Source organism: Bufo gargarizans, chromosome 2 (assembly GCF_014858855.1).
Source record: "Bufo gargarizans isolate SCDJY-AF-19 chromosome 2, ASM1485885v1, whole genome shotgun sequence".
Taxonomy (NCBI): Eukaryota; Metazoa; Chordata; class Amphibia; order Anura; family Bufonidae; genus Bufo; species Bufo gargarizans.
This window is the reverse complement of record NC_058081.1, coordinates 521,207,388-521,232,687: the sequence shown is the minus strand read 5'-3', so window position 1 is coordinate 521,232,687 and position 25,300 is coordinate 521,207,388. Positions and strand designations below refer to the sequence as shown.

At 46.3% G+C, this 25,300-nt stretch overlaps 1 protein-coding gene and 1 non-coding gene across 2 annotated transcripts in view; both read right to left on the bottom strand.

Annotated features, from left to right (window-relative positions):
• Positions 1-6,866: 6,866 nt before the first annotated feature.
• LOC122928503 (sodium- and chloride-dependent betaine transporter-like) overlaps positions 6,867-25,300 on the bottom strand; it is a 75,131-nt gene continuing 56,697 nt past the window's right edge. Inside the window, exons 7-15 of the mRNA XM_044281404.1 lie at positions 15,363-15,497; positions 15,037-15,140; positions 14,800-14,924; positions 13,796-13,908; positions 11,186-11,323; positions 10,921-11,023; positions 10,745-10,845; positions 10,421-10,591; positions 6,867-7,786 (exon numbers count right to left, since the gene is read on the bottom strand). Of these exons, the coding sequence (XP_044137339.1) occupies positions 7,640-7,786; positions 10,421-10,591; positions 10,745-10,845; positions 10,921-11,023; positions 11,186-11,323; positions 13,796-13,908; positions 14,800-14,924; positions 15,037-15,140; positions 15,363-15,497 (1,137 nt within the window). The 3' untranslated portion in view covers positions 6,867-7,639. The remainder of the gene's footprint in view (positions 7,787-10,420; positions 10,592-10,744; positions 10,846-10,920; positions 11,024-11,185; positions 11,324-13,795; positions 13,909-14,799; positions 14,925-15,036; positions 15,141-15,362; positions 15,498-25,300) is intronic.
• LOC122929806 lies at positions 24,067-24,174 on the bottom strand. The gene has a single exon (XR_006388025.1). It is a non-coding gene; the product is annotated as a U6 spliceosomal RNA (small nuclear RNA).

The following is a 25,300-nucleotide window of genomic DNA, read 5'->3' as shown; positions in this document are numbered from 1 at the left end:
GGAATGAATGGGTCCGGATTCAGTGCGGGTGCAATGCGTTCAACTCACGCATCGCATCCGCACGGAATACTCGCCCGTGTGAAAGGGGCCTTAACGCCAGTGTGAAACAGGCCTAAAGTAAACTTTTGCTGCAGAAATTGGTGCTGATTTTCTGCTACAAAATACGTCATGTGTGGCTGGACCTTTACAACTTTACTCCGCCTGAGGCTGAAGTATTTAGTACATTGTCTAGATGGGATACAATTGTAGCCCACTCAGCTGGGTGCAGACAGATTTTCATTTTCTGTCTATAAATAATGCATGTTTCCACTCACTGAAAGCAAGCTGATATCTAAACTGGAAACCCCCTTTTAAAGGGGTTGCCCAGATTTTTATGTTTTTTAAATTCCCCCCCCAGCAGTAAATGTGAAGAGATCTATACTAACCTGCTCTCCACTGCTGTGTTCCGGCTCCACGGCTCTCAGGCTGCTTTTACTGCACTTCCGGTCCCCGTCCATCATGTCCACAGGGACACATGTGCTACTGCAACCAATGACTGACCGCAGTGAGGATGTGTCCCCAAGCAGCACATGACTCAACAGTGACGTGCCGCTTGGGGACATGTCACCGCTGAGCAAGCCACTGGCTGCAATGGCGCATGTGACCCCAAGTTGACAGGCATGGTCCAGAAGTGTAGGAAATACAGCACGAGAGCCATGGAGCTGGAACAGAGTGGGGGAGAGCAAGTAAGTATAGGTTTCTTCACAGATACTGCTGGGGTCGAGGTATTTAAAAAAAAAAATCCTGGACAACCCCTTTAAGGACAAGTAGCTCAGATAGGAAAGGGTTTCTGTACTACTATATACCTGTCAGATATCTGAGTTTTTCACATTTCTGTGGCAACACTCTTTTGCATATGTAATGACCCAGAGTGCCATTACCACTCCGCACCCCGCTACTGTCTCCTATAGGCTAATTCCATGTCATCTTGTGCATTTATTTCAGGTCTGTCACAATGTCCACATCTATATCTTGTAACTGTTATGTTCAAATGTAATGTACCTGATTCACCAGAAGCCGGCAGCAAACATGGCAGTGCTAATTTTGCAGCGGATGGAACCCTTCTTTCCATTCTAAACTCTCTCTCTAAGGAGAGGAGGAGACTAGTTAGTTAGACTCAGTTCAGCTCACCCCCCCTGCCAAGGGAGGAAGCAGGTCCACGTCCCTGCTGGACGTGTCCTGCCTAAGCCAGCTAGAGCACCTTCAGCTATGCTGGACATGGAGGCCACAGCTTGGAGCCTCATCAGCCAGGAGGAAAAGTTCCCTGGATTGATCTAGAGTCAGACTACAGAGAGAGAAGTTGCAGCCTAAAGTAAGAAGCAAAGATTCTATTTAAGCCTGTCAGCACAGCAGAACCAGAGAGCAACAGATGTAGCAGAGTTGAATTTGTTTGCCATTTTAATGTTAACGCCTGCTGGAACCAAGATAAAGTCTGTAAACCGTTTGGAGAGTCGTTTATCCAAAGTAAAGCTGTTATTGAACTTCACCCAAGGTCTGGACTCAGTTTACTACTTTTCTTTTGCACCTGACGGTGCTGCCGTCACGAACACCAGGGACCCTGCCACCAAGGCACCTTAACAAAAACCCATTCCACTCAGGGCACTCAAACACCATATGGCGGGATTCCCTGGACAAACAGAGAGTGCCCCTAAGGAACTGGTGCTGGCCTTCCCATCACTGCACGCTGGCCCAGGGAGGCTCTGCTAACCGTGAGTAAATCAACTACTACCCCCATCGGCCCACTGTGCCTCACGTGTTGCCCCTGCGGACCGAGTCGCTGCACATACACTGCTTGGCTAGGAGGAGAAATTTTACCCTTCACTACATACTGCAAAAGATGCTTGCTGTCAGTGTGCCTTTCCTAACCCGCAAAAAAATAAAAATAAAGACTGTTTACATAATTATTTCTAATAACTTTATGAAAAAGCTGCTCCCAGTGGTCTACACAGTATAACGACATAGAATTTAATATACATAAAATTCCAGTGCTTTTTTTTTTAACCCAGTGGCACAGGTTCACATGCATAAAAACGTATTGGACAGAATGGAATGTGATTTATTTTAGTAAATTCCTTATTTTATTCAATATCGACATCTAATGGCCAGAAGCAGTATTACCAAAAATGCAAACGGCTTGTAATATTTTATTATAAAATGTCTGGAGAGCCACAGGATTGTAGATGCCTACTGGCCCCGATTCCCACCATCACAACTATCAGTTCAGAGTATTGCACTTTTTGTCTTCTTTCTGTTCACAGTGCATCTAAAGCCAAGCTCAAAAACCCGGATACGTTATTTTGAGCATCCGCTGTTCTGTCAGAGATCCATTATTTTAGACGTGAGAGGAAGTCCTCCGTACAATAACGGATCTCCGACAGGAATTACAAAAACGGATGCAAGAAGAGCATGACGGAGGCCCCACACCCGTCCTGACACTTCCAGAGTCAGGATGTAGTACACGTAGATGCGCACTATGACCTGACGCTGTGCGCTGTCAAGTCACAGTACAGCGCGGTGGAAAGAAGACCATGAAGTGTAAGTGAATCTGCCAAGTGGCAGCACAGTCCGGAGCAGGAGAGGTAAGTTTATTTTTTTATTTTTAAATGTCTGATCTGAGGTCTGATTGGGGCTATGAGGCTAATGGAGGATGGGAAGGGTCTGATATGGGTCTGATCTGAGGCTGGGGTGTCTGATGGGGGTCTGATCTTTGGCTGGGGGGGTCGGATGAGGGCTGATCTAAGGCTGGGGGGGGTCTGATGGGGGCTGATCTGAGGCTGGGGGGTCAGATGGGGGTCTGATCTGAGGCTGGGGGGTCTGATCTGAGGCTGGGGGGTCTGATCTGAGGCTGGGGGGGCTGATCTAAGGCTGGGGAGTCTGATCTGAGGCTGGGGGGGGTCTGATCTGAGGCTGGGGGGGTCTGATCTGAGGCTGGGGGGGGCTGATCTAAGGCTGAGGGGTCTGATCTGAGGCTGGGGGGGTCTGATCTGAGGCTGGGGGGGTCTCATCTGAGGCTGGGGGGGTCTGATCTGAGGCTGGGGGGTCTGATGGGGTCTGATCTGAGGCTAAGGAGGGTCTGATCTGAGGTTGGGACGTCTGATGGGGGTGTGATCTGAGGCTGGGGGTCTGATCTAAGGCTGGGAAGGGTCTGATGAGGGTCTGATCTGAGGCTAATGTGCTTTAATTTGAGGGTATTTACATCCAAATCAGGTGAACGGTGTAGGAATTACAACAGTTTGCATTTGTGCCTCCCATTTGTTAAGGGACCAAAAGTAATGGGACAGAATAATAATCATAAATCAAACTTTCACTTTTTAATACTTGGTTGCAAATCCTTTGTAGTCAATTACAGCGTGAATTCTGGAATGCGTAGACATCACCAGATACTTGGTTTCATCCCTGGTGATGCTCTGCCAATCCTCTACTGCAGGCATGTCCAAACTGCGGCCCTCCAGCTGTTCCAAAACTACAACTCCCAGCATGCCTGGATAGCTTACAGCTATTAGAGCATGCTGGGAGTTGTAGTTTTGCAACAGCTGGAGGGCCGCAGTTTGGACATGCCTGCTCTACTGCAACTGTCTTCAGTTCCTGCTTGTTCTTGGGGCATTTTCCCTTCAGTTTTGTCTTCAGCAAGTGAAATGCATGCTCAATCGGATTCAGGTCAGGTGATTGACTTGGCCATTGCATAACATTCCACTTCTTTCCCTTAAAAAACTCTTTGGTTGCTTTTGCAGTATGCTTTGGGTCATTGTCCATCTGCACTATGAAGCACCGTCCAATGAGTTCTGAAGCATTTGGCTGAATAGAGATAATATTGCCCGAAACATTTCAGAATTCATCCTGCTGCTTTTGTGAGCAGTCACATCATCAAATAATGTTTTTGCTATCTCTCTCTGATGCGTTTTGTTTTTTCAGCCTAATGATGGCTTGCTTCACTGATAGTTATTTGGATCTCATCTTGAGAGTTGACAGCAACAGATTCCAAATGCAAATAGCACCCTTGAAATGAACTCTGGACCTTTTATCTGCTCATTGTAAGTGGGATAATGAGGGAATAACACACACCTGGCCATGTAACAGCTGAGAAGACAATTGTCCCATTACTTTTGGTTCCTTAACAAGTGGGAGGCACATATGCAAACTGTTGTAATTCCTACACCGTTCACCTGATTTGGATGTAAATACCCTCAAATTAAAGCTGAAAGTCTGCAGTTAAAGCACATCTTGTCCGTTTAATTTCAAATCCATTGTGGTGGTGTATAGAGCCAAAAATGTTAGACTTGTGTTGATGTCCCAATATTTATGGACCTCACTGTATAGTGCATGCGCCATTTTGTGCTGCAAAAATACAGCGCTCTAGATAATTTTTTTATTGAAGCGCAATGTCTGTAACTTACCCCTAAATCACTTATGTGTTTGAACAAATATAGCAGTCAAATTTTTAAGTTGAGAACTTTGTAGGGCCTCCGAACAAAGTTACAAATATCCAAATGGCCCTTGACAGTAAAAAGGTTCCCTACCCCTGCTTTAGAAGGTTGTAGTGGTCCAACACTGTAGCCGAGGATCCTTTGGGGGCCCAACCACTATAAAACAGGACCCCAACAGACCAACTGGACTGGATATACCATATGTACAGCTGCACAGGGGCCCAGTAGGAAAAGGTGCCCAAACACCAATGCCTCCTAATGTATGGTGATGATAAACTCTGTAAAGTGTTGCAGAATATGTTGGCACTATATAAATGAGTAAAATAAGAAAAAATAAATGTATATTTCATTGCAAGTAAAGTACAGTTGAACAGGTTTTCCATGATCCTGATATTAATGACTTAGGCCGCATTGACAAGACTGTAGGTCCGCCGTGCCCATGTTGCAGACTGCAAACCACAGGTCCGCAAAACATGCGAACTGGCTGTGTGTGCTCCAAGTCTCAATGTGTCCACAATCGGCAAGATGCAACGAAACATAGGATATGTTCTATCTTTTGTGATGCGCGGGCACGGACCCTGAAGCACACATGTGAATGTGGCTATTCGAAGGAAAGGTCATTAATATCAGTGAAAAACCTGCAGTCCCATCAATCAGCTGTTCCCTGCAGACTCCTGTGTTAGACCTAGCACTTTGAATGGAGCAGGTACTAGCACAACTGTTCAAAGTGTAATGGCCGCGCTTGGTTACTGCAGCTTAACTCCCATTAAAGTGAATACATTTCCACCGTTTTAGGGATGAATGCTGTCCTGCCAGAAGCACACATTGCTGCCCCTGTCTGTGCCCGCTCCTGGCAGCTGAAGTCTGGCATAGCACATTGGCATATGGTCTCCTATACTGATGTACTATGTATAGTTTTTAGCCGAGCAAAAGTAGCAATGTGTGCTTCTGCCAGTACAGTGCTCACTACAGCCTCTATGCCTACAATGGAATCCATGCACCCGTACACCACATGTCAGCGGTGTTTGGTTCCAAAGAGCCATAGACAGCCTGAACTGTAAGTGCCTATTTTGTCCATAAAACAGCAAAAAATAATAGTTACAAAAATTAATTACTTTTAAAGAGGCAATCCAGACAAAACGGGCCAGGACAAAGGGAATTAAAAAACACCAAAGACAGAACTCCTTTGCCATGCCCCTTAGGCCGTGGATTAGGGTACTTTCACACTTGCGGCAGGACGGATCCGACAGGCTGTTCACCCTGTCGGATCCGTCCTGCGGCTATTTCGCCGTGCCGCCGGACCGCCGCTCCGTCCCCATTGACTATAATGGGGACGGGGGCGGAGCTCTGGCGCAGCACGGCGGTGTACGGCGAAAGGCCGCCGGACTAAAATTACTGCACACTGCACAAATTATTAGTCAATGATAATACTTCATTTTATAAATGAAATAAAAAAAAACTGTTGCAATTCTATTTTATTTACAGTACTGTACTCTATCAGTCCACTAAAATGAAGAAATTCACTTTGTGCACCGTAAATATTTTTGTAAAAAAAACCATAATCCTCTCCCCCTGTCAATCAAAACCACACACCCCTTCTGTGCGTAAACATGTTGGCTAGTAGCATATATTTATGTATTATGGGAAATGATAATGAGTGCTTGAAATGTTGCTGTGGCTGTGAGAGAGGGAGAGGGAGCTGCCCTGTTTACATTCAGAATACAGAATGGTTCACTTGACTGCTCCAGAGATGTTGTCAGTATTTCAAATAGCAGCCATCTAATAACAAAAGTCTAATGTTTTATTTTTAATCCATTTAGTACACCTACAGTATAAGGCCGAATGCACATGGCCGTTTTTCACAGCCGTGAGCGGTCCGTGGAGCCACGGGCTGGTTTTCTGCTGAGAGCAGGAGTGCACGGCGTCATTGGTTGCTATGACGCCGTGCGCTCCCTGCTGCCGCCACAGTACAGTAATACACTGGTATAGATCATACCAGTGTATTACTGTATTGCAGTACTGTATAGCAACCTTACTGTATAGCAACCAATGACGCCGTGCGCTCCTGCTCTTAGCAGGAATCCAGCCCGTGGCTCCACGGACCACTCACGGCCGTGAAAAACGGCCGCGTGCATTCGGCCTAAGGCCCCATGCACACGGCCGTTGTTCACAGCCGTGTGCGGGCCGTGGAACCGCGGCCTGGATCCCTCCTGAGAGCAGGAGCGCACGGCGTCACTGGTTGCTATGGCGCCGTGCGCTCCCTGCTGCCGCCGCAATACAGTAATACACTGGTATGATCTATACCAGTGTATTACTGTACTGTGCCAGCAGCAGGGAGCGCACGGCGTCATAGCAACCAGTGACGCCGTGCGCTCCTGCTCTCAGGAGGGATCCAGGCCGCGGTTCCACGGACCGCTCACGGCCGTGAACAACGGCCGTGTGCATGGGGCCTAAAGCTGTATAATCCTCATTGCAACAGTATATCTATATCCATAGTATCACTGACACAGGTCCGTGCAAACTGACGGGGCATGTCCTGTTCAGGGTTTGCATTGATATATTGATATTATAACAGCACCAGGCACTGTATGCACTAAGGTGTCATTTGCAGCATTACAAACCATGTAATGGTTTTAGTAGACTAGTGTCATCTACGTATAACATCACGGTTTAGAAAACATAGTATTTCGAAAGGCACAAGTAAACCATAAGACATTTTACCTAGGGTCACTAATAGGGTCAGTATGGTGTGCCGAGTGCTACTGATAGCTACACCTACTGTAAGTCTCTAGGCTGAAATGTGCATTGCCCCCTAATGGGGGATATCTGAAACAGCATCCCTTCCTTTGCTGGTAAAAAAAAAAAAAAGAGGTCAGGTTAAAAGATAGGGATGAGGATGTAATGAGTGATATTGTAGGTAATTATAAAACCCAATGTAATTACAAAAGGAGTGATTCTACAGTATTGTGTCCAGTGGGATGAGGCCCAGAGAAGTAGGGGACCTCTGGCAAGACCCACACTGTTACAATGATGCAATATGTTGGACAGGACAGGAAGTGGGTTGTCAAGGGCAGTAAATGACTGATTTGGACTGCTGGTGTCCAGATACCCTCATGAAGGATAAGGTAGTGGAGTAGGAAAGTCCTTGGCTGTACAAATTCCTTAGTATAGCCGTATCAGAATCGCGTCTCCGTATTTGGCGAGATGAGACCATCTGTTACTTTAACCGCCAAGACTCCACTTTTCTGGAGTTCGCTGAATTCTGAGACATATTTCTTGGGCTGTGGAAGGTCGGGGTGTGGAGTGACAAGCTGCTTCAGCCTCTGAAAGACATGATATAAATATCCAGATATGATATATACAGTACATCCTCATTCTATATTTTATCTAAGTTTTTCTAGCTCTCTGAATGGCTGCCTAAGAATATTCGTTATTCAGTAGTCTGGTGTCACGGCTGTGTCACAGTCTCAGTGTTGTTCACTGTAACACGTTTGCAGTGTATGCTGGTTGCCTGGGGCAACGTGTAGTTTATGCAGCATGTGTGTGCACTGCTCCCTGTATCCTGTTTCCTTCTCTGTCTGGTACTGGTGGGGTTAAGTTCTTGGGCTGGGTGTGGTCCCTAGGTGCTATTTATCCTGTTGCTGAGCCCCAGGAGTTTAGTTTTTCTCCAGCCTTTGTTTGATGCTGGAGCTATGCTTGTGTCCTTGGTGTTCCATCTGCCCGGTTCTTAAGGGCCACCTAATGAGACATCAATGTCACCTCCCCTTCCTACTCTGTTTCTATGTGTGGTATGTCTAGTTGTTGTCCCATGTCTGGTCTGTTTCTGGTGTGTATAGTCCTGCATAGATGCTAGACATTGCCCCTGTCTGTGCCTTTGGTGAGAGGGCTCTTGGGTTCCCCAGAGCGGCAACAAGAAGTCAGTGTGCAGCTCTGCCTGAGGCTGCCATGTATCCTCACTGCGAGGGGGGGTCCAGGCAGTTACTGGTGTGCTGGGTTCTTTGTTTGTTATTTGTAATGTGTCCTGTATGGTGTTTGGATTCCAGTACATATGCATGGGTTCCAGTCATTGTTGTTTGGACTGCTGTTGTCTCTTCCAGCAGCCGCGGCAAGGTAAGTGGCCTAGTATATCAGTGCTCTTGGCCCAGTGGTAGTTCTTGCCACTGGTTTCTTACCGTTCTAGTTTGCTACTCACTATCATTTCTGTGTGTGTGTGTTTTGGTGTTATACTTTAGTCAGGGACATTTTTTGGTGCGGGCAGGCCGGGCAGCCGCCTGGGGCGCTGTCAGAAGGGGGGTGCCGGCAGGGCACATCTGGAGATGAGCGCTGCGCTTCCATTGTGGAAGCACTTACTTATCTCCAAAGTCATCTCATCTGTATCGCCTCGGGACGGCGATACAAATGTCTGTAATGCGGCAGGGCAGGGAGAGGTGTGTCCCCTCCCTGTTCCTCTGATAGGCTGCCAGCACTAGGCCGGCAGCCTATCAGAGGCCGGTGCAGGCGGCGCAATGATGTCATGGCGCCGCCTGAGCCAGCGAGGGACACAGGCCGCAAGAGGCCTGCATCACATCCTGGAGGAGGTAAGTATAAGTTGTGTTTTTTACATATGGGGGAAAAAAAAAAAGACAGTCCTGGCACATACATAAGGATAGGAGGGGGGCTGCTGGGCTGGCACAGACATAAGGATAGGAGGGGGGCTGCTGGCACATAAGGGGGTGGGCTACTGGCACATGATATGGGGCACATCTTACTGGTACATGATATGGGGGCATCTATTGGGGCACTTATTACTGGCACATTATTGGGTGTCACTATAGGGACATCTACAGAGGCTGACAAGAAGGGGTATTTCATATGGGGCATTTTATACTGGGACACATTATGGTGGGTACTATGGGGAAGGGGGGAGAGGAGCACTATGGGGTCATCTAGGGGGGCACTGAGAAGGGGTATTTTATATTGGCACATTATGGGAACATTAGCTTAACTGGGAGCATTACAAGGGGGTATGTTTTGCACATTATAAGGAGAATTATTACTACTGGGGGGGGGCATTATGGTGGGCTTTATTTCTCCCCCATGGTATGACCCCCTAGTAGCAGCACCAGCCTCTCTCTGCTCTGCTATCCCTCTGCCCCTTAATCCTTATTATGAAATCTTTCTCATTAGGATAAAACACATCAGCTCGGCCGAGCCCCCGACCCAAGTGTTGAAGCGGCGTCCGAGATCCCCAAGGGCCAAGCCAAGTAATTGAAAAATGTGAAATATGTTTGTTCTACACACATGGCCTAGACTCTGTGTGGGGGTTAGGCTCCATTCACACGTCCGCATGAGTTCTGCAATTTTAGTGTGTGTGTGTGTGTGTGCGTGTGACTTTAGTTGTAGGATGTTCTAGGGGTCAGGTGGACCCATGCTAGAACATGACAGTAAGTTTTGTCTTCCTCTTGGCTTGAGATTGTGGTTCATCCTTCTGGTGGAGGAACCGATCGTATCTTGTCCAGACACTATTACCAAGGTTCTACAGGGCGAGTAATGGGCCCTAGGTTCTGGTGTATGAACTTCCCTACTATCGAGGCCTGTTCATACTTAGTCAGTACTTGCATCAGGGTTGCTCTAGGGGGTGACAAGCTCCCTTACCCCTTGTGCCCAAGCCTAGTTTCTGTTCCCACTTCCCATTGGTGTTCTGTGTGGAGTTTTCCCCCACATCGCACCATATCATCTGGGCACTCTGGATGACGACCACTGTAATGATGGCCATATTTGTTGCCAACAAGCTTTCCCAGAAACGGGTATAAGTGAGAGGTGGCTGAAAAGAATATTATAAGACTACTCAGGAACATGAAAGTAACACACAATATTTGGGCCAATCTGATTGCATATGATTAATATTGAAGCACTAAGCAGTTCACAAAGTTTGTTTGATGACAGTCATGAGTACTCATAACCCATTAGCAGGTTACCTGAGTAAATGGACCCTTTGTCTTCAGAGTAATATAGGCGGCATACACTGGTATGCAGATCATGGAGGAGATGGCCATAAGCCAGCCAATGGCGTAGCCCCATGGTGGGTACACATAGCGGTTATTGTACTTCAGGGGTGTGTACTTGATGAGAGAGAAGAGGAACGTTCCCTAAGGAAGATGAACAATATGAGATGGGAGAAGACAGGAAGTCTGAAGATATAGGAGACAGACTTTTCTGACATGGTCTCCAGGAGTTGGGAAGGAATTATGGTTACCCCAAATAGTAAGCAATCACACCTGCAAAGGCTTAGTAGGACTCACCATGCACACTGCAGGGGTGGCTATCAACCAACAGTACTTTACCAGCGGCCACGGCCGGTAGCCGATCATGTCTTCTATGTTATCATAGAAACGGTCAGCACCTGCAAGGGAATCATTGTTAATCTTCATGCCATCTGTGAACTCAAACCTTCTTTTTGTCTTTTCCCCAGACTCACCATAAACCCAGCCAACACAGACCACTTCAAAGATGGCAACACAGAGCAAGCAGGTCCCACTGGCTGCATAATAGTCAAATAGCTGGAAGACGTACATCCCACCCTATGTTGATAAAGAAGGAAAGTACAGACTGGTCACTTCATGAGAAAAATAACATTTAAATAAGAAATTTACTTCACATGGTGCTAATCTGGATGTTCCTTTGAAACAGTAACCTATATATCATTACAGCCTTTGGTCCATCAAAAGGTTGAATATTGATACCTCAGTCAGGAGGATAAGACCCAACAGATAGCAGATAATAGCAATGCCTAAAATGAGGAGTTCTCGGCGGTACTTCTTTCGAAACACTTCAGGAAACATGTCGACAATGGCGGTGACCAGACTCTCCACGCAGACGAACTGGAAAGAATGATACCAGTTCAGTTTTCCAGTGACAAAAGTGACACAATAGGACACATTTACAAATTCTGTGGATAGCGTAATCTTAGACAGGCTGCCGAGACATGCACCAAATTTATCACAGCGACAATTATAACTTTATACTAACCATGTAGTGTCCCACTAGAACACTATTGAGCAGGTATTGGAGCTGTAAGCCACACTTCATGTGTAGCCCCAGCCTTAGAATACATTTTTCTGTAAGGCTACTTTCACACTAGCGTTTTTCTTTTCCTGCATAGAGTTCCATCACAGGCGCTCTATACCGGAAAATAACTGATCAGTTATATCCCCATGCATTCTGAATGGAGAGTAATTAATTCAGGATGTCTTCAGTTCAGTCATTTTGACTGATCAGGGAAAAGATAAAACCGTAGCATGCTATGGTTTTATCTCCGGCGAAAAAAACAGAAGACTTGCCTGATTATTATGATTTTTTTTCCCACAGGAATGTATTCGTGCCGGATCCGGCATTCAAAATAACAGAATGCCGGATCCGTACTTCCAGTCTGCGCATGCGCAGAGTGAAAAAAAGGTGAAAAAAAATAAATGCCGGATCCGTTTTGCCGGATGACACCGGAAAGATGGATCCTGCATGCGCAGACTGGTAAAAATGTGAAAAAAGATACAAGACGGATCTGTCTGTCCGCATGACAGGCGGAGAGACTGATCCGTTCTTGCAATGCATTTGTGAGACGGATCCGCATCCAGATGCGTCTCACAAATGCTTCCAGTCACATCCAGATCGCCGGATCCGGCAGGCAGTTCCGACTACGGAACTGCTTGCCGGATCACACTGCCGCAAGTGTGAAAGTAGCCTAAGTCAACTAATGTTCTTAACTCTGGAGGAAGCATTGCAAAACAAATGTGCTTCAGCTTGCAAGTAAAATAAATGTGTAGTTTACTTCCCTACAGCCTGTCTATTATTCCCATCCTATCCACAATCCCCCTAGGTTGCGGCACATCATTTTGGCATCACGGACAGGATTCGAACTAATGTGGGGAAACCCCATTGTATTTTGAGGCCAAACATTATGTGCAGGGGGGTGTGGAGAGGACGGGAGTAGTAGAGATGAAGCCGAACAAGTATATCTTAGATGTAGAAATGTGTTTCTCATGATACAATACCTCAAACAGCAGATTCTGTGCTAAGGTATGTGCAAATTCCATATCTCTAATTTTCTGCACTTAAGAGCAGAGAGATGCAGAACTCCAAATTATAAGCAGCATGACCGCTACAAAAGATGCTAAGCCAGGCCAGAAGCCTAAGGCCTAATCCATGTTATAAGGCCTGTAACCAAAGTGGTCTTCTCGCAGACTATACCATGCACTCCTCTTAGCTGCACACTTATCAGGTCAGCTGCATAAATTGCTAGGCCAGGCTGGAAGCCTAAGACGTAGTCGTGGGCTGTGAGACTCCTGACCTATGTCTTCTCCTCACAGATGCATCCTTCTCCTAAGGGCTTATTCACATGGCGTGTGAAGCCTGTGCCCGTGCTGTGGACCACAAATTGCGGTCGGCTAAGCATGGGCACCTGCCGTGTGGCAGCCACATAGGGATAGCGACCCCATTTACTTGAATAGGTCCGCAATCCCTCCGTTCCACATAAAGATAGAGCAAGCTCTATCTTTTTACGGTGTGGAAGCACGGAACGGAACTTCAGAAAGCACTCCTTAGTGCTTCCGTAGTGTAACGTTCCGTGGTTCCGTTCCACACCTTTCCACATTTCTGGATTTGTGGACCCATTGAAATGAATGGGTCCGCATCTGTGATGCGGTATGGCCATGGAACAGGACCCGTGTATTGCGGATCAGCAAATGCGGTCCGCAATACGACATGGGCTTCACGCGGTCGTGTAAATGAGCCCTAAGACTGCTCCATACTAACTACACTGGAAAGGAAGCACAAACTCAAAGCTAGCCTTGCTCCGCGCTCCTTCAAGAAGACTGTTAATAGAAAAGATAGAAAGTTGCCCCAGCCACATCAATACATGCTCAAGACATATTTAAAGATCTATTACAGCATTTCTTAGCAAGTAAAGACAAACTGTGTAAAACTAGTACAAAATAATAGAGCATTCTCCTGTAAATGTAGAATTATGTTAAGACATATCAAAGAGCACATAATAGTTACCATTTATCCACTAGTACTATCCCAGTTGGGACACTACAACTATTGGTAAGCTTACTTTGCGACAGAATTCTGGCACTATTTTTTGGACTAAAAAGTGTCGCATCTCAGGCCCCTTTACTGCTAAGCCAGACCCTCTGGCACCAAATTTTGCTGCAATTTACAAAAATTTATAATTGCACTCACATTAGTAAATAGGGGCCAACGTATACAACACTGACAGATTTGTCAAAAATAGTGTAAGGCCATTTGCATGCCAAATAAAACCCTGTTTCCAGCTTATTTATTTCTTAAACCAATACCTGGCTATCAAGTCCCAAGAAGATGAGCATAAGGAAGAAGAGACAAGACCAAAGAGGAGACACTGGCATCATGGTCACCGCCTTTGGATAGGCAATAAATGCTAGACCAGGACCTATGAGAAACAGAATATATCAATAAGAATATTTCAAGACTCTGTTGAGATAATGATAAAACATATGACGCTTACAGTGCATACTGAATAGCAAGTATATTTTTGGATGATCCCGCCCCAAGAGAATTACCATTTTTAGTTGTCAATTAGTTTGAGATTTTCTTTTCCACGTGACCTTACTTTTCATGAGGTCAAGACCAGGAGGTCTAGAATGAAGGCTCTACTTCAAGAAGTTAGCAATCCAGGTTCTTCTCAAAGAGGTCTATAATCAAGGTTCTACTACAACAGGTCTATAATGAAGGTTCTACTATAATAGGGATGCATTTAAGGCTTTTCTACAAGATGTCTACAATCAAGGTTCTACTACAAAGAGATCTACAATAAAGGTTTTGCTACAAAGAGGTCTACAATCGAGGTTCTGTTTGCAGAGCTCTATAATACACTATAAAACTACTATAATCTACTATAAAAGGCCATCATGGTTCTTCTACAAAAGGCCTACAGTCCAAGTTCTACTACAATAAATGTACAATCAGTGTTCTACTACATGAGATCTACACTAAAGGTTCTACTACAAGAGATCTAAATTATATGTTCTTGTACAAGAGGTCTTTAATCAAGGTTCTGATATAAGAGAGGTCTGAAAATAACGTTCTACTACAACAGGTCTGCAATCAAGGTTCCACTACAAGTGGTTTACAATCAAGGTGTTTCTACTGGGGGTCTAAAGTCAGGGCAATAAACCATCCTCAGTTGGGCCCCTCTTCTGCATGGGCCCCAGAAGCTGCATGGTTTGACTCGACACTGCTATATTTTTTCCCCATAAATAGTGATTTTGGTCTCAGGCGGCCCATGCAGTCATTTATCTAGAACTGAGAGCCCTTAACTTACCAGATTCAGCCACCTGTGAAATTGGGACACCCTGCTCCCGTGCCATGAACCCCAAAACTGAAAAGATGGCAAATCCAGCCACAAAGCTGGTTATGCTGTTCAGGAAGCAAAGAGCAATGCAGTCCCTGAAGATGAAGAAAAGAAAAGACAATGCTCTGTAAGATGTGGCCAAGCAAGTCAAGAGGCATTTAAATAGCTTGCCCCTTGGTCACTGTGGAACAGTGATAGTTTGCATACCTGTAGCAGTTGTTGTTGTATTTATTATAGCTCCCCAGTGCTGTCAGACAACCCTGACAGATGGCATATGAGAAGAAGATTTGGGTTCCAGCATCCATCCAGACCTGCAGTGGAAACAAAGTACAAGTACAATAATCATGAAATGTCCCGAAATATCTAAACTTATTATGCATGATACTATTTGCAGAGTCACTGTGTCCATCCTTTATTTCCTAAAACTGCTAGGATACAATGACATTTTCAGGACAACCACTTATGCAGAAATGTGAGCCTCCCCCATCCCACAAAATAGTAGCGTATTCATTATTGCCCGCCACCCACCTCACCTGAGGGTCCTTGAGCCTCGTGATGTCAGGTTTCAGATAAAACATGATTCCTTCATATGCTCCAGGAAGAGTGACCCCTCGAACAAGCAGGATGATTAGCATCACATAGGGAAATGTGGCTGTGACATATACCACCTGATACAAGCGGGAGCAGTATTGAGAAGAGTTTGTTAACATATTATGTCATATATGCCTTCAACATAATCGGGAAGATTTACTAAGCTAAATGCACCAGAAGTCTGGCTCAGCTTGTGTCACCTGTGTGGCCCTGCAGGGCACAATAACCTGTCATCCTGAAAGGGGCGCCAGATCCGCTCTCCCAACACTATCCCTGCCCTTTCTTCCCTCAGACTTTACAAGGGGCCATCAGCTCCTCTTACCAGACAGCAGCTGTAACTCGCTGCAGGTTTGGTTGGACTGGCCCTCGCTTCTCATGACATTAAGCTTCCCTGTCTGCTCTAGCAGAAGAGAAAGCTGGATCAGTGCCCCCCCCCCCCCCAACAGCCTGCAGCAAAGGTACGTGGACATATGTGTGTATGTATATATGTGTGTGTATATATTTATATATGCACAGAATAGGTGTGTGCGTGTATATATTTTGTGGGGTTTCACTCTGGTAGACAGGATTAGCGGACGCAGTATAGAGGCAACAACAAGTTCTTTGGATCAAACAGTTCAGAGTTTTATTCACCCTTTAGGCAAGTGACAAAACAAGCAGTCATAATCAAACAAAAAGTCACCTTGCGGTGTTGGTGGTAATTCACACCATGCAGCAATTCTGCCTCAAAGAGTCCTTGACCATAGCAGCACCAACCTGTTTTCATGCCAAACAGGTAGCAAGCCTTCATCCAGACACAAGGCTCCCAGATCCCAACACAGAGACACGGCTTCTGAGCCCAGCTGCCTATTTAAAGACAGCCAGGTGCTGCCAAAACCTGGACCGGCACTTCAATCCGGTCCGGTATTTAACCTCGTCTGACTGTAAATCAGCCTAGCAGCACATGCTGTGTATATAAACTAGCAGAAGGACCCGGCTTCGCACGGGTATATTTAATCTATTTCATTTTATGTTTCCGTGTGTCGTAAAAAGATATCGACAGTTTTCCCCATAACAGTGACCTCTACAGTACCTGCCCCTTTAACATTGACCTCCACTGTGACCGCCCCTTTAACATTGACCTCCACAGTGACCGTCCCTTTAACATTGACCTCCACAGTGCCCACCCCTTTAACAATGACCCTCACAGTGCTCATCCCTTTAACAGTGACCTCCACAGTGCCCGCCCCTTTAAGGCCCCTTTCACACGGGCGAGATTTCCGCGCGGGTGCGATGCGTGAGTTGAACGCATTGCACCCGCACTGAATCCTGACCCATTCATTTCTATGGGGCTGTTCACATGAGCGGTGATTTTCACGCATCACTTATGCGTTGCATGAAAATCGCAGCATGTTCTATATTCAGCGTTTTTCACGTAACGCAGGCCCCATAGAAATGAATGGGGTTGCGTGAAAATCGCAAGCATCCGCAAGCAAGTGCGGATGCGGTGTGATTTCCACGCATGGGTTCTAGGTGACAGTCTATTCACTGAATTTTTTTCCCTTATAACATGGTTATAAGGGAAAATAATAGCATTCTGACTACAGAATGCATAGTACAATAGTGCTGGGAGGGTTAAAAAAAATAAAAAAAGTTAACTCACCTTATCCCCATGATCGCCTAGTTCCCGGTCGGTCTGTTCTTTAGCTGTGACTAAAGGACCTTTGGTGATGTCAGATCACATGCTCCATCACCATGGTGATGGACCATGTGATTGGAGCATGTGATCTGACATCACCAAAGGTCATTCAGCCCACAGCTAAAGAACAGACCGGGATCTACACGATCATGGGGATAAGGTGAGTTAACGTTTTTATTTTTTTTAACCCTTCCAGCGCTATTATACTAAGCATTCTGTATTCAGAATGCTATTATTTTCCCTTATAACCATGTTATAAGGGAAAATAATACAATCTTCAGAACATCAATCCCAAGCCCGAACTTCTGTGAAGAAGTTCGGGTTTGGGTACCAAACATGCGCGATTTTTCTCACGCGAGTGCAAAACGCATTACAATGTTTTGCACTCGCGCGGAAAAATCGCGGGTGTTTCCGCAACGCACCCGCACATTTTTCCGCAACGCCCGTGTGAAACCAGCCTAACAGTGACCGCCCCTTTTAGCATTGACCACCCCTATAACAGTGACCTTCATAGTGGCCACCCCTTTAACAGTGACCTTCACAGTGCCCGCCTCTTTAACAGTGACTTCCACAGTGCCCGCCCCTTTAACAGAGACCTCCACATTTCCCGCCCCTTTTAACAGTGACTTTCACAGTGACCATCCCTTTAACAGGGACCTTCATAGCGCCTACCCCTTTAATAACAGTGACCTCCACAGTGCCCGCCCATTTAATAACAGTGACCTCCAGAGTGCCCACCCCTTTAATAACAGTGACCTCCACTGTACTTACCCTTTTAAAAACAGTAACCGCCACAGTGCCCGCCCCTTTAAGCAGTAAAGAAAAATGGCTGGGTCGTTATGGAAACCTGGAGTAAAACTGTGTTTATGGCAGTTGGGATATGAAGAGAAAGACTTGCATGCTTGTATTGGCTAATGTGAGTCATTTTTGGGGAATATATCAGGAACAGTACGTTCTAGAGAGCTGAGACCCGGTCTAAAACCTTCCCGGACACCTGATGTACCTGTTTGCCAAATTTGGTGAAGATCGGTCCAGTCATTTGGTCGTGCATAAAGAACGTCCAGACAGATGTCTAGACAGACAGAAACTCATTATTATAATATAAGAGATTCGTTTCTGTCTGTCTGTCTGGATGTTCTTTATGCGCAACCAAACGATTGGACCAATCTTCACCAAATTTGGCACACAGGTATCAGGTGTCCGGGAAGGTTTTAGACCTGGTCTCAGCTCTCTAGGATGTACCGTTCCTGAGATATTCCCAAAAAATGACCTGCATTAGCCAATAGAAGCCAACAAGCCTTTCACTTAAATCCGAACTGCCATTTACACGATCACATGTCCCTTATTAGCCAATAGAAGCTCGCAGGTCCTACTCCAGGTTTCCATAACAACTGATCACAGCTTTTAGCTGTTCGCAGGTCCTTAAATATTCAGTCATATGAGGTGTGGCGGTCAATATAAGTTCATATTTAAGTTATCTAGGTTTTGATAACAACACAGCCATAAATAGACCGTACACACGGTCACATATCCCTAATCAGCCAATAGGTCACAGTTAAAGGGGTGGTCACAGTTAAAGGGGTGGTCACAGTTAAAGGGGCGGTCACCGTGGAGGTCACTGTTAAAGGGGGTGGGCACTGTAGAGGTCACTGTTAAAGGGGTGGTCGATGTTAAAGGGGCGGGCTCTGTTAAAGAGTCATATGAGGTGTGGCGTAGGGGTGGGCGATATGGCCTAAAATCTATATTGCGATATAATTTTAAGCATGTGCGATATGCGATATATATTGCGATATATTGTTTTCTATATTGGGGGGGGGGGGGTTTAAATTTTATTTATTTTTTACTTTTTATTTATTAACTATTGGCCTCCTTAAGGGCTAGAACCCTTGTCATATTCACCCTAATAGAGCTCTATTAGGGTGAATAGGACTTTACACTCTCCCTGCTGCCCTGTGCATAGTGCACACAACAGCAGGGAGCTGACCATGGCGGCAGCCTCTGATCTGCCCCCCGCAGCCTCTGATCTGCCCCCCGCAGCCTCTGATCTGCCCCCCCAGCCTCTGATCTGCCCCCCAGCCTCTGATCTGCCCCCCCAGCCTCTGATCTGCCCCCCCCAGCCTCTGATCTGCCCCCCTTCCCCAGCCTCTGATCTTCTCCCCAGCCTCTGATCTGCCCCCCTTCCCCAGCCTCTGATCTTATCCCCAGCCTCTGATCTGCCCCCCTTCCCCAGCCTCTGATCTTCTCCCCAGCCTCTGATCTGCCCCCCTTCCCCAGCCTCTGATCTGCCCCCCTTCCCCAGCCTCTGATCTGCCTCCCTTCCCCAACCTCTGATCTGCCCCCTCTGGTAACGCAAACCCCCCCTCCCTCCCTCGCCAGTATTAATCATTGGTGGCAGTGGCCACAGGGTCCCCCCCCCCCATTGGTGGCAGTTTGCAGTTCCGATCGGAGCCCCAGCAGTGTAATGCTGGGGCTCCGATCGGTTACCATGGCAGCCAGGAGTCACGCTGCTGAAGTCCTGGCTGCCATGGTATGTTAGTGAGCAGAGAGCTCCGATCGGAACTGCAAACTGCCACCAATGATGGGGGGGAGGAGGGGGACCCTGAGGGATATGGCCGGCACATTCATTGGTAGTGCAGTGGCCACAGTCCCTCCCCTCCTCCTCCTCGGTCCTCATTGGTGTTCAGCGGCAGCCGCGCACAGTGGGGAGGGAGGGACTCCCTCCTCCTTCCTCCTCCCTCCGCTGTGCCGGCCGGCTCAGAACATGGTGCGCGCGATCATATCGCGGTCCGGCGATATAGGCGATATGGCGAAAATCCATATCGCATATCGCCTATATCGCCCACCCCTAGTGTGGCGGTCAATATAAGTTATCTAGGTTTTGATAACAACACAGCCATAAATAGACCGTACACACGGTCACATATCCCTAATCAGCCAATAGGTCACAGTTAAAGGGGTGGTCACAGTTAAAGGGGCGGTCACCGTGGAGGTCACTGTTAAGCGGGTGCGCACTGTGGAGGTCACTGTTAAAAGGGTGGGCACTGTAGAGGTCACTGTTAAAAAGGCGGGCATGGTGGAAGTCACTATCAAAGGGGCGGCCTCTGTGAAGGTCACTGTTAAAGGGGCAGCCACTGTGAAGGTCACTGTTAAAGGGGTGGTCAATGTTAAAGGGGCAGGCACTGTGGAGGTCACTGTTAAATGGGAGGGCACTGTGGAGGTCACTGTTAAAGGGGCAAACACTGTGGAGGTCACTGGTAAAGGGGTGGACACTGTGGAGGTCACTGTTAAAGGGGCGGGCACTGTAGAGGTCACTGTTATGGGGGAAACTGTTGATATCTTTTTACGACACACGGAAAGGAAACATAAAATAAAATAGATGAAATATACCCGTGTGAAGACGGGTCCTTCTGCTAGTATCTTTTATATATAAAAATGAATTTCTGTCTGTCTGGACGTCTGTCTGTTCTTTATGTGCAACCAAACAACTGGACCGATCTTCACCAATTTGGCACACAGGTACATCAGGTGTCCGGGAAGGTTTTAGACCGGGTCTCAGCTCTCTAGGACGTACCGTTCCTGAGATATTCCCCAAAAATTACCTGTATTAGCCAAAACAAGCCCCCAACTGCCATACACACGGTCACATGTCCCTTATCAGCCAATAGAAGCTCGCAGGCCCTTAGTCTCCACATACACACAGTTTTACTCCAGGTTTCCATAACAACCCAGCCATTTTTCTTTACTGCTGTAGGTCAGCTTTAGGCTGGGGCTAAACGACGATAAGTCGCACGACATATAGGGCCCAACTACACTGCTATATGCATCCATCTTGGAAGGATTTTTTGCGACTGTCGTGTCACAGTCGCAGCATGTCGCAGTGCAAAACCATAGCCTATCATTATAAAAATTGTTGCACCACATTGGTACGACTAAATGTCACACGACACATGTCGTCATGTAGCCCTATCCTTAAAGGGGCAGGGCACTGTGGAGGTCACTGTTAAGGGGGCAGAGGCTACTATTAAAGGGGAAGCTGCTGTGGAGGTAGGTCACTGTTAAGGGGCAGGGGCACTATTAAAGGGGGAGCTTCTGTGGAGGTCACTGTTAAAGGGGCGGGCACTGTGGAGGTCACTGTTAAGGGGACAGGGGCCACTATTAAAGGGGCAGCTGCTGTGGAGGTCACTGTTAAAGGGACGGGCAATGTGGAGGTCACTGTTAAAGGGGCGTTCACTGTGGATGTTACTGTTAAGGGGACGGGCCGCTGTAGAGATCACTGTTAAAGGGGCAGGGCACTGTGGATGTTACTGTTAAGGGGACAGGCCGCTGTAGAGATCACTGTTAAAGGGGCAGGGCACTGTGGAGGTCACTGTTAAGGGGGCAGGGCACACTATTACAGGGGCAGCTGCTGTGGAGGTCACTGTTAAGTCAGCAGGGTACTGTGAGGTCACTGTTAAGGGAGCGGGGTACTGTGGAGGTCACTGTTAAGGGACGGGTGCTGTGGAGGTCTCTGTTAAGGGGGCAGGGAACATATAAGGGGACGGTCCCCTATGGAGGTGAGTGTTAAGGGGTGGGGTGCTGTATAGGTCACTGTTAAGGGGGCGGACCCCTGAGGAGGTCAATGTCAAAGGAGTGGGGAGCTATGAAACTCACTGTTAAAGGGGCTCCGTGGGCTGTTGTGAAGGTCAAAGTTAAGGGGATGGGCTGCTGTGGAAATCCCTTGTTAAGGAGGTGGGGCACTGTGGAGGGGTCAGTGTTAAGGGGTGAGGGACTGTGGAGTTCACTGTTAAGGGGGCATGGTGCTGTAGATGTCACTGTTATGTGGGATACTGTCGATATCTTTTAAGGACACACAGAAACATTAAATGAAATACATGAAACATACCCGTGCGAAGCCGGGTCCTTCTGCTAGTATATATATATATATATATATATATATATATATATATATTTATATATACAGTAAAAGTTGTAGGCAGCTGTGGAAAATACGCTGCAAAGAAACAATTATTTAAAAAAATACAAGTGTTAGGCTACTTTCACACCTGCCTTAGGTGCGGATCCTCTGGTATCTGCACAGACGGATCCGCACCTATAAATGCAAACGATGGTATCCGTTCAGTACGGATCCGTCTGCATACACTTAGTCTAAAAAAGTCTAAGTGTAAGTCAAACGTATCGGTCCTGACTTTACATTGAAAGTCAATGGGGGACGGATAAGTTTACAATTACAACAATATTGTGCCAATGTAGACAGATCCGTCCCCATTGACTTACATTGTAAGTCAGGACGGATCCGTATGGCTCCGCACGGCCTCCAGAGCGGAATGGAGCCAAACTGATGCATTCTGAACGGATCCGCATCCATTCAGAATGCATTGGAGCTAAACTGATCCGTTTGGGGCCGCTTGTGAGAGCCTTGAAACGGATCTCACAGACGGACCCAGAAACGGCAGTGAAAGTAGCCTTAATAGCTTATCTTTATCAATTAAAAATACAAAGTGAATAAACAATCCAGTCAATATTTGATGTGACCGCCCTTTGCCATCAGAACAGCATCAGTTCTTCTAGGTACACTTCCACACAGTTTTTGAAGGAACTCAGCAGGGAGGTTGTTCCAAACATCTTGGAGAACTAACCACAGATCTCCTGTGGATGTAGACTTGCTCAAATCTATCTGTCTCTTCATGCAATCCCAGATGATGTTGAGTTTAGGGCTCTGTGGAGGCTATATCATCACTTCCAGGACTCCTTGTTCTTCTTTACTATTAAGAAGTTCTTAATAACGTTGACCATATGTTTGAGGATGTTGTCCTACTGCAGAATACATTTAGAGCCAATGAAACACCTCCTTGATGGTATTGCATGAAGGATAAGTATCTGCATATATTTCTCAGCATTAATCCTGACCAAATCCCCAAGTCCATTTGCTGAAATATAGAACCAAACTAATAAGGAACCTTCATCATGCTTCACTTGTTGCCAGCGCTTTGGCAAACAAACTGCCTTGTGTTAGAGCCAAATATTTCAAATTGGCAATTTTTCTGCATCCCATTCCCTATCTTTTCATGCATAGTTGAATTGCTTGCAGGATTTTATTTGCAACTAGGCACTGGAGGCCGTGTGCCTTGGACATCAGCATGTGGGTGGCGGCGGCAGAGAGCTGAAATGTATTTATTTTTCCCATCTACCAGGCACTGATTGAAAGTGATGATACTCACCACTAACCCTTTAGGTCATTGCTGCAGCAGGATTTCATCAGCAGCTTCTGACAGCGGGAGACCTGGTGAAGTCCACTCCACATCAGACCCCCGCCTGCATTGGTAGGCTAATAACTTCAGAATAAGACAGTTTTGACAAATGGTGGTATTTGGGGAAAATGCGGTATCTGGGGGCTATTTATATTAGTGGCACAACCCCTTTAATAGTGTCCTAAGGGTCCATTCACACGTCCGTAATTTGGGTCCGCATTCGTTCCGCAATTTGCGGACCCATTCACTTTAAATGGGGCTGGAACGGATGCAAATCCACATTTCCTGGATCTGCATCCGCATTTTCGGGATCCGCATCCGTTTTTTCGGGATCCGCAATTTCGTTCCTGAAAAAATAGAACATGTCCTATTCTTGTCCGCAATTGCGGACCAGAAAAGGCATTTTCTATTATAGTGTCTGTGATGTGCGATCCGCAAATTGCGGATCGCACATTGCAGGTGTCCGTGTGTTGCGGATCCGCAATTTGCAGATACTTACCCATCATGGAATACCAGCAGGAAGGTGTCTTATTGGCTCCAAATACTTATACTGCAGCTGGACTACAGCCCCAAACATACAGCCAAGCTTATTAAGGCCTCATGCACATGACTGTACCCATATTGCAGTCTGCAAACCATGGTTCCGCAAAATACAGACACCTTCTGTGTGCAAGTCTCATTTACTCCCTTTACTAGAAATTACTATTCTTTTTTTTCTTTTTATATATGGAACGCTTCACGAATTTGCGTGTCATCCTTGCGCAGGGGCCATGCTAATCTTCTCTGTATCGTTCCAATTTTTTTTATATGTGCTGCCGAAGCGAGCATGAAATGACTATTCTTGTCCGCGATATGGTCAAGAATAGGACATGTCCTATATTTTGTGGAATGGACACATAAATGTGAACAGCACACAGATGACATACAGTATGTGTGCTGTTTTTTTGGGTGGACCCATTGAAATAAATAGGTCTGTATGCAATCCACAAAAAATGTGGTTCAGACAAAATACAGTCATGCTCGTGAAGCCTAATAAGAACTATCTTGAGGCTAAAGAAAAACGAGGAGACCTGGACGTGATGATATGGCCCCCACAGAGCTCTGGTCTCAACATCATTGAGTATGTTTGAGATTACATAAAGAGACAGAAGGATTTAACCAAGCCTACATACAGAAAATCTGTGGTTAATTCTTCAGGATGTCTGGAACAACCTCTTGCTGAGTCCCTTTAAAAAATTGTGCACAAGTATACCTAGAATTGATGCTGTTTTGAAGGCAAAGGGCGGTCACATCAAATATTGATTGAATTTATATTTCTCTTTTGTTCATTCACTTTGCATTGTAATTGAAAATTTTAACTATTAACACTTCTATTTTTTTTATGCATTCTGACTTTGCAGCATTTTTTTCACACTTGCCTAAGTATTATAGTGTGTGCAGTATGTGCATATGTGTATGTCTGTATATGTGTAAATATGAATGTGTGTATATGTGTTGTGGGGATTTGCTCTGGTAGACAGAACAAGTGGACGCAGTATAGAGGCAAAGACCAGTTTGTAACAAAAAAAAACTTCAGTGTTTTATTCACACTTATGGCAACAAAACAGTACGACAGTCCATTTGCAGTTTTGGTGTTCGTTCACACCTAGACAGTTCATACAGCAACACAGTCATCTGTTATCCTAGGTGTTAGTTCACACCCGATCGGCATTGCTCAGGACAGAGCAGACCTCCAGCCTAGCACACGGCTCAGATCCCAATCCAGCGATTGCCAGAGCTCCTCTGTCAGAGAGAGAGGTAATCACACACAGCTGACACCACCGGCTGTTTTTTTTATAGGCCAGTCAAGACCCGACCTGGAACATGGGGAGAAGTCACCCACCCAGCACTTTGACTACTCCCAGTAAGAGCCGTCCCGGATCAGCTATACAACTATACGAAATAGCTAGGTGTC